This window comes from Arabidopsis lyrata (genome assembly GCF_000004255.2).
Source record: "Arabidopsis lyrata subsp. lyrata unplaced genomic scaffold ARALYscaffold_8, whole genome shotgun sequence".
In the NCBI taxonomy this organism is placed as follows: Eukaryota; Viridiplantae; Streptophyta; class Magnoliopsida; order Brassicales; family Brassicaceae; genus Arabidopsis; species Arabidopsis lyrata.
Genome location: NW_003302548.1, coordinates 15,437,547 through 15,447,545, shown reverse-complemented (window position 1 = coordinate 15,447,545; position 9,999 = coordinate 15,437,547). Strand labels below are relative to the sequence as shown.

Below are 9,999 nucleotides of genomic sequence, written 5' to 3'. Positions count from 1 at the left end.
ATACTAGTTTTGTTATTAGGATTAGCAAAGACGTGATTTATCTGAAAGTGATTAACTTTGGGCCGATGGTAAATTGCTTTTTCTAGACTCTATTTGGAAGATCATAAGTTTGTATGTGTTTGCATTAACACTTCTTTAAAGTGATGAGGGATATATATCTTCTTGTGACTATAGGTGCCTTATTATCTTGCGGAGTTGACGGAGAAAATCATACAGGAGGACCGTATTCAGATTGTCAAGGCCTCATATGCAAAGTTGAAGCTGAGTTTTCTGCTGAGTGTTTGCAGGTTGTTGCATCCATTTGATGCTAGTGCTAATAGGAATATGCATTTGGTTGGATTTCTTTAGATTGATGTATAGTCTTTTATTTGTGTCTAGGAGTTCTTTTCGTTCTGTGAGGCAATGGAACTTGTTCCAGATGAGGAGTTGGAGGCTTCTTCACGAAGTTCTGGTGCACCTGCAGATCGAAGGGCTTTGAAGGTAGATTTAGCCCTGTTTCTTTAGTTTATATCCTGACAAGAATGAAGTTTAAGGTTTTCGGATTTTGAAATCTGTGTTGTGTGTTCATGATTTCGGTACTTTGTAGATAGCTCGGTTCAAACGTCAAAAGGCTGCAGAGGCAAAGCTTCTTGAAATTAAAGAGAGAAAGGAGCGACGTGGACGTTCCACTAAAGCATCAGCTTTGTCGACTCCGGTTGAATCTGGAGAAGAAGATATTCCAGATGATGACAGCGAAAAAAGAGAGAGAGGTTTGTCCCACTTTTTGTTTGGCTGCTTTCTCTAATTCGATTTTCTTCTAAACCTTGTCTTATGGCTTTTCTCTGCAGGCCTGGCTCTCCTCATGTTTCTTCCATATCTGTTTCGCCTTTTGTCTATGATGATGATCACTTAACAAACCATTTCTCAGTTCCTTGCGTAAGACTCCATTGTTACCATTCCCACATACATCAACATTCTTCTCTGATATCTCCTTGATCGAACCAACCTCACACGGATCTTCTCCTTTTGCTTCATTATGCAATCTCTTCTTCTTCTTCAACGCCTTCAATGGCTTCCCCAAAAGTGGCATCAAAGCAGCTCTTCTTCCTTTAGATGAGTCAATACTCGGATTCCGACTCTCTCTCGCTACGCTCCTTGGTGATCCAACCAAATCCATGTCCAATTCCAAATCAACAACACCAACAATCTCCGCGAAAACTGGATCAATCTTCAATTGAAGACAGTGCGAAACCGGATTAATCAACGTTTCAACATCAGATCCACCGTCATTAATCAGATCTTCAATAGCTGATCTCAAACGATTCAAAACCCAGAATGATTCAGGTTTCTCCATACTTTCATCCAAAATCGCGAAATAAACAAACGAATCATCATCGATTGCGAATGTGTACGTCTTCTTGTGAACTGTATGAGAGAACATTGAATGATGTGGAGGCGTGTTCTCGATACATCGTAAAGCTACAGCTTCGATTCCTGGCTCTTCCTTGGAAACGAACTCAGCGAGAACTACGGTTCCTTTCGCAATGCAAGTGTAAGACAATAAACTTGGATTTGAAATCATCCTTCCAGGCCCGGCCCGTCCGTAAAGAAGGTAAAGCACCCGCTTTAGGCCACACAATATATACTAAATTTGAAGGCCACATTGTCAAATGATTTAGTTAGTCTAGTGGTTAGTAGCCCAACAGTTATTCTCCATAATACATGTTCGATCCTTCTTTTTGACAATATTTGCTTTTTTTTTCTCTAGCATTCTAAAAACTTAGAAAGATTCATTTTCATAATAATTATTTTAATAACAAAGGCCACATAATTTAATTATGCTTTAGGCCACTTACAATTAAGGACCGGCCCTGCATCCTTCTGTATACAGATTTCAATGGAGATTCAAAGCAAAATTCAAAGAGAAACAAAAACAGAGATCATTAGGTTTTGCATTCGGATTCTCTCGTAATCGCAACAAAGATAAAAATGCTGCGATCTCGATCGGATCAGAGAAGGAGATATGTGCATTCGGATTTATCATTAGTCTAATCACTGACACGTGTAGTTGAATTCTTATATGTTACTTTGTATGGTTTCAACTTTCAAATAAGAGGTTTTGCATGTTCGGAACAATTAAATAATCATAACAAAATTCGATTGTTTTATAGAATAGTAATTTCTATATATAACATATTATACATAGAATATTATGGTCAACTTTTTTTAGGTTACTTACTAAATTATTAAATTTTTTATGGTCATAAAGCTTCATTTCTATTAATACAACTGCCAACTCACCTTTCAAATCATCAAATGGGCAATTAAATTTGTTTAAAAAAGTATAAAAAGTTGGCAGTTGGACTTTAAGAACTTTTAAAAAAATCTTAGCAACCACAGCAAGGATGGTGAAATAAAGAAAACAATATGAAAGAGAGGTAGTTAAACGCATCACAAACGTGTTGAAAGCCTTGAAAGATTCTTATAAATAGAGGCAGAGCATAATATCAGTAAATCATCTTAAGCATTAAATCTCTCTCTCTCAACAAAAAAACGATTTATTCTCTCTTTCTACACCCCCGCGACTAATATGTTGCAGGTTCCTATCTTCCGAAAAATCTTTAGGCTCAATCGCGGCAAAGGCTCTGCCCATGCAGCTGGGGATGCGTCAGGCGATTCTGAAGCTGCAGTTGAGAATGCGCCACCCGATGTGGAGGCAGGTCGTGTTTTCGTCAGTACTGATCGTCGGAGATCGTTGAAGGTGAGTACTTTCTTTTCCACGCTGAATGATTCATTCATCTCGTGAGAGATTCTTGTTTGATATAGCACCATGGCACTTACAGGGTACCTTGAGGAAAGTATACCGTCTAATTAAAAGCACGTGGAAGAGTAACAGAGCACATGCCGAATCAGCAGTAAGCAGAAATGCTCTCAATTTTGTTAAAATGTGTTTCCTCTAATCTTAGATTTTTTTCTGTGATTAGTCTGTACATGCCCACCCACAAGCAGAAGAACAACAAACCGGTAATTTTTACTGTTCGTTATCTTTTTTTTTTTTTTGGTTTCACCCGCCAAATCGGATTTTGTTGGGTTGGTTAATTCAATTCGTTGGTTTTCTCATCCCTACTCGGATTGAATTGGACAATCATAAAATTATAGTTCCCGATTCACGAGGATTTAATTTCGATTATCTTTTCTTCTGTGTTTTTTTTTTTACTTTTTACCCAGAAATTTCAATCGGAGTAACTACAGCCTCAACTTCTGGCGGGTTTGAGTTTGGATCGAACAATCTCGCTCAACTACTCAAAGATCGTACCCTTGAAGCTTTGAATCGATGTAAAGGGGTAAGCGCTTCTGAAACTTTCTTTCATCGTTTCGTCTTTTGGGTCAATGAATTCTGATTTACGCCTTTGATGATACCTAGGTTCCAGGATTAGCAACTCTGTTGAAGACTGACCTGGGAAAGGGAATCGATGGGCACGACGATGATCTACTGCACCGTAGGCAGATATTTGGGTCAAACACATATCCCTGCAAAAAGGGAAAGCGTTTCTGGGTATGAACAAATTAGACAAGAACGTTTTAGGTTACAAATTATTGTTGTGGCAACGCTTTTTCAATTTTATTTCCATTGGTTGTTGTAGCGCTTTATCTGGAAAGCTTGCCAGTTTCCTCCTTCTCTGCTTATCACGCTTGCTGCTGTGATTCAATCGCTTCTGAGAATCAAAAGAAAGGTCAGTTTTTTTTCTCTACAAGTTGCCTTTTTTTTTTATTCTTTTCTACTTGTGTTTGACATTAGGATTAGCTGCTTATGAATTTCTGTCTCAGATTCATTGTTTTGTTTAGCCACATATATATATATATATATATCATGTGGCTCTCTTTAGGTGTTGCTTTTTGTCTTTTAGATTTTGGGCTCTGCAGTCTGAACTTATTTCCTGTATCTATCTCACCCTCTCTTGCCACTTGCAGGCTATCGATGACGGATGGTATGAAGAACCGTGCGTCGTGTTGTTAATTATACTTGACATCATTGTGAGAGGTATTGTAGTAGTATATTTGATGCTCTTGGAGTTGCTTAGCTAACTTATATATATATATATATATATATATATATATATATATATATATATATATTTGTCTTAGTACGTACATCAATTCTCAGATGAGAGAATATGGAAACAATCTGAATTATTTTGTTTGTCTTCCATTTTGCAGCTAGCACCGAGTACTGGCAGTCTCGTCAGTTTGAAAAGTTGACTAAGGAGAAGAGAAACGTACACTTATATGTGTGTTCCTGCAGACAGTTTTTTTTTATTCATTTGTGTATGTTGTTGTTACCCACAATTTGTGATGAACGTTTTTCGTCACAGGTGACTAGAGGTGGAGGAAGCGTCTGGGTTTCTATTTATGATATTGTTGTGGGCGATATTGTACCCCTCAAGAATGGTGGTCAGGTAAGCATCACAGCTTTTAATAGTATTAATTAGTTAATTTGTTTATCTTGAGCTTCAAAATTGGTCTGAAGTTTGATCAATGCTGTAGGTACCTGCAGATGGTGTCCTGTTTGTTGCTAACTCACTGAAGATTGACGAGCAAGAAATAACTGGCACACCGGGCATTGTATGATTTACCCCTGTTGATGAGCTGTATCATTATCTCTCCTGTTTTTCTAATCTATCGTTACAATCAGCAGGTTCAAAAAGATCTTCAAAAGGATCCATTCCTATTATCTGGTTCAAAATTGATAGAGGGCATAGGTACAATGCTGGTAAGCTCTCGAGCTACGTCTCTTAAATTTCGTTTTATGTTTGAGTCAAACTGTTTGACACATCCATCTCATAAATATTATTGCTGCTTTTAGTAAAGATGAGTTCTATGTTGGCAGTGATAAGTCACGATGAAAAACATAACTTTAAATTTTTACACCTTGTGGGAAAAGCTAGCTTTCTTGAATGGTTAAAGGAGATGTACTGGTTTCTTGAACCCAAGAATCTGGCTTGTTGTAGTATATTTCTGCAACTTGCAATTTCTATGGTTTATGTATGTAAGTTTGTCACAAGAGTGATCGATATTTCTGTTATTCTGAACACTGTTCTATCATTGGATACTTCTAAATATAAATTAGTTTGGCCGGAATAAATAAATTTTCTTCTTTATCCAACAGAAGATCAGCTTCCGTGCTTGCTTTCTCTGTACATGGTTCTTGATCTTCTAATTCACTTTATTTTTTCCCATGTATTTAAGGTTACAAGTGTTGGAAAGAATACCCAATGGGGGAAGATGATGGAGACTGCACATGAGACTGATGAAGAAATGCCCTTTCAGGTCTGTTTTATTGAACACTAATTCCATGCTGACTATGATAGTTTGCGCATTTATCAACTGTGATCCGTTTAACTAGGTATACTTGAAATGGATTACAAATTCTGCCAGCTGCTTAGCCGTTTTGTTTGCTTTAGTTGCCTGTATTGTTCAGTTATGCCGGTAAGTCTGTCTTTTTTTTACGATGTACCCATTAACGTGTATGTTCTGCATTAAGATCCATCTTAGCAATGATGACCTAACAACCCTTTTAATTCCAGATACTTTTATGGTCAGACCAAGAAAAAAGATGGAAATCCGATGTTTATCCTCGGAATTACCACTGCCAATGAAGCAACAGAATTTGTGCTCAAATCCCTGAGTTTTGGGGTACAGAAATGCTGAACTTTATCTTTGCGGCTAGAGTAATGGTATTTTTTTAACATTGTCACAAAAAAACATGGATTTTGCAGATCGCGACAATAATAGTGGGAGTGGCTGTTGGACTTTCTATAGCCGTGCTCTTGAAGTAAGTCTCCTTTCCTTTTGAAAATTTGTTTAATAATATACATACCAGAGTAAGCCTTGGGATACCTAGGTTTCTGGTAAGTGTGGCAAAGTAGTCTGATATTATGGTTGCACACTCTATTGCTATGCAAAGAGTGGCATAATCTTAAGTATGCATACTTCTAGTTTTGTCATTGGAGTTTATTTTTTTCTTACCATTAGATTTACTTATTCCTGTTTCTCATCATTTTATTTTCCTCTTACATCAGCCTTGCAATTACAGCGAGAAAAATGCTGACAGACAACGCTTTGGTACTCTACTTTTATATTCCAAATTCTTCAACATCGTTAAATCATCAACATGTACTAAACTTCATTAAATTTCTTTCAGGTGCAGAGACTTTTTGCATGTGAAAGAATGGGACAAGTTACAACCATAGTCTGTCATAAAACTGGAGTTTTAACTTTGAATGAGGCAAACGCTTTCTTTTATATGCAATCAGCTGCTTCCTTTGTTTGTTCCTGATTACCCATTTAAGCATTTATTTTCTGCTAAGCAGATGTCGGTGGTTGATGTCCGGGCTGGAGAAATAAGAATGCAGGATATGGATGGTGGTTCACAGTTGCCCACATTACTGAATGAACTAATCATAGAAGGCATTGCCCAAAACACAAATGGCAGTGTTGTTCTTGAAACGGTAAATGTGTCCTGGATCACAGTGTTGAGATGGAAAGAAACTATTTGATTAGATTCCTGTATTCTGATTATTTTTATATAAATTATTCTTAATAAGTTCTTATTTATAGGGAGTCTCAGGAAGAGAACAAGCCATGCTTAGCTTCGCTGGGAATAAGGTTTAGTTTCTTTCTAATCTTACATTACTACTTGCTATAGGGGTATTAAGTTTATAACTAATGACTGTTAGTTACTTCTATATGTAGTTGGGAATGAAATTTGACGATGTTAGGTCGGCATCATTAGTCCGTCATACTATACCATTCAACCCAGACAAGAAATATGGAGGCGTGGCATTAGAGGTAACATTACCTTTTCTATACATATCTCCCTATTTTCACTTGACACAGAGATATTCCGGGCCAGCTTTGTAAGAACTGTCGAGAATTTTTTACGACTGTAAATCTGTCTGCATATTTTATGCTATGTTTGATTCTTATATAGGTGCTTTTCTTCTTATTATTCATATCTAGCTTAGTACACGAGCCCACCTTCATTGGAAAGGATCTGCAAATATTATTCTGAATTCATGCGAAAAGTATATAGATGGGTCCGACAACCCCATAGCTATTGATGAATTGAAACGAAAGGTTTATTTCTGAGTTTAGATGACTACTCACAGATACACTATTATTTATTTTTCGTATTTTTTTTTTTAATATGAAAATCCGTTCTCTCTTAAGGATTTTGAAGAAACAATTAAAAACATGTGTATGAGAGGATTGCGTTGTGCTGCACTTGCTTATCGACCCTATGAACTGGAAAAGCTTCCAACCATTGAGGAGCTTTCTACACTATCTAGTCTACCTGGAAACCTTGTTTTGTTGGCTATTATTGGTATAGAGGTACCATTTCCAGCACTCATTCTAAACCTCAAGTTTGTATCAATGAGTATTGGTACCAGATTCCACTTTCTTCAAAGCCCAAATGTCTTTGTATTATCATTACTTATACATTTTTTGGAATAACGTGCAGGATCCTTGCCGCCAAGGCACAAAGGAAGCAATCCAACTGTGCAAATCCATAGATGTTAAGGTGCCATGTTCGCTTTTTTAATTTTACTGTTATACTACTGTGATACTGACCATTTTACCTTCAGCTGCGATATTTTCTTGGGCCAATCCCTTTTATTTGTCTACTTTCTAAGTGAAAGATGTTGAATTTCAGGTTTGCATGGTGACGGATGATGACGTTTTGACTGCAACAGCTATAGCAAAGGAATGTGGCATATTTGATGAGGCATCTGACGGTAATATCACGACAGGAGCTGAATTTCGTAATCTTTCCAGTCTAGAAAGAACGCAGCGCGCCGAATACCTCTTAGTATGAATTCATTTTTCTATATCTATGGTTTTAACATATAAATTCATCTGTGCACATCATGATACATCTTTGAGTGGGATCATGGGATAAGATAATTGGATTCAGTATCGGGTGTCACACTGTGACATCTTGCTGAGTGAACTTGTTGTACTCCTTATATATTGATGGGAAACTAACTTTGTTGGTCAGATTGCTATTTTGGCATAAACTTCTTATAGGTCTATATTACCCGACTGGGTCAAGACCTGGATTGAGCGAAAAATTAACACACTATACTCTATGTGAAGGTTCTTGCTCAATCTTCTCCCAGAGACAACCTTCTGTTTGTCAAAGCACTGAAGGAAAGAGGACACGTAGTTGCAGCCACTGGGATGGGAATACATGATTCAGAGACACTAATGGCGGTCTGTAGTTATCATATTAAAACTCAAAAACTCGTCACACTCTTTCAAAGAGAATATAAACTCTAAACAATGAAAGACATGTCTATCATAATTACAACCCACAATTCATCTTTTCCTTGCCACAGGCGGATGTAAGCCTTGCAATGGGAATTCGAGGAACCGCAGCAGCAAAAGAAAAGTCAGATATTATTGTATTGGATGACAAATTTGCTACGATCGTCGAGGTTAGTTGATTATATCCATGGTTGAAATGACGAACCTGGGCAGGTAGCATCTTATAGAATGCATGCAATAATGATGAGCAAACCTTGACCTTTTGGCAACGAAATTTCGTTTCAATCATTTTGATTGTGCCAGTAAGATGCTAGAAGCTTGTTTTGGATAATACAGGTTATACGATGGTGTCGATATCTATACACAAATATCCAGAAGCATGTCCTATTTCGGCTCACTGTCAGTGTATCAGTCGTTGCTATCTGTGTTGTTGAGGTTGTATTTTATGATGCATTTCCACTCAATACCGTTCAGGTTCGAAAATGTTATCCCTTTGTTACTTCATCGTCTTGTAATCCAGTTTATTCACGACGGAAAACCTTTTTCCTAACCCATTTTCGCTTTCCCTGATGCAGCTTCTGTTGCTTAATCTTATCATCGACATCTTTGGAGCATTATCGTTGGTATACAGACCACCAGCAAACCATCTAATGGCAAAACCACCGGTTGGTATAAGGTACAAAATCTGAATAGGATCAAGGAATCAGATTTGATTGATAAGTCAATATATAGTTGTCTTAAAAAGAGATTTTATTGCATCGGTGCCAAAATCCTATCTATTCAATGTGGATATACAAAAACTGATCATACATTTATATACCTTTTTTTTGGTTTTGTGTTTATTCAGAGACCCTCTTATAAATAAGACAATGTGGGCCAAGTTGGTGCTACAGGTATGTTGCTTAAAATCCTTGATTTTTCATGTGTGAACACTAATGTCCGAGAGAATCTTATACTCCGTCAGTTTTCAGTGAGCAGATACAACTGGGAGACCTTTTATTAATGCTTATGTAACTCTGTCATGAAATACCTTCCTGCAGGTGATTTACGTATTGCTGTTTCTGGCGGTCATAAATTCTGAGAAGATACTGAAGCTGATGCATGGTCATAATACCAGTAATGCCGAAAAAGTGAAGAACACATTTATATTCAATTGCTTTATTTTCTGCCTGGTAATTTCTTTTGTTTATCGTTCATCTGAGAATAAGTTGATCATTCCTGTCTGCTTCTATTTTTGAATCCCCTTTTCGATTTTTTTTTTTTAAATTGCAGGCTTTTGGTGAGTTCGAAATTGGAAGTCTAGACCGAACCTTGAAAGAAATCCTTAGAGATAATATGTTTGTTATTACAATAGCCTCGACTATTGTATTTCAGGCAAGTCCTCTGTATAAGTTCACACAACATTTATTTTCTTTTTCTCTTCTTACATATCCTTACACCATAATATATACTTTCTTTTTGTTCCTTTTATATCAGATCATCTTTATAGAGTACATGATCGTCTTCATCTCTCCCGTTAAGCTTGACTGGTAACAGTGGCTGTTGTCCATTTTTTTGGGATTGATCAGGTTCTGCTCATGCCGATCCTCAACTAGTTTATATACTGTTTACTATTCATTTTTTAATAAAAATATATACTTAAACTGTATCAGCCAGTTCGCCACTCACTATCCTCTCCAAGCTTTTCAATAT

The 9,999-nt window shown here is 37.0% G+C and overlaps 1 protein-coding gene and 1 pseudogene across 1 annotated transcript; one reads left to right on the top strand and one right to left on the bottom strand.

The window, feature by feature from the left end:
* Positions 1 to 808: 808 nt before the first annotated feature.
* On the bottom strand, positions 809 to 1,978 carry LOC9302024 (phytolongin Phyl2.2). The gene is made up of 2 exons (XM_002864166.2): positions 1,858 to 1,978; positions 809 to 1,562 (listed from the first exon to the last, which is right to left on the bottom strand). Exon 2 carries the CDS (start codon positions 1,559 to 1,561, stop codon positions 809 to 811), a length of 753 nt encoding a protein of 250 aa, XP_002864212.1. The 5' UTR covers position 1,562; positions 1,858 to 1,978.
* Positions 1,979 to 2,569: 591 nt separating this feature from the next.
* On the top strand, positions 2,570 to 9,840 carry LOC9302023 (annotated as a pseudogene).
* The last annotated feature ends 159 nt before the right edge of the window (positions 9,841 to 9,999 follow it).

Bases quoted from the DNA above. Each gene is read 5' to 3' on its own strand.
- LOC9302024 (XM_002864166.2), bottom strand. From the start codon at position 1,561: ATGATTTCAAATCCAAGTTTATTGTCTTACACTTGCATTGCGAAAGGA.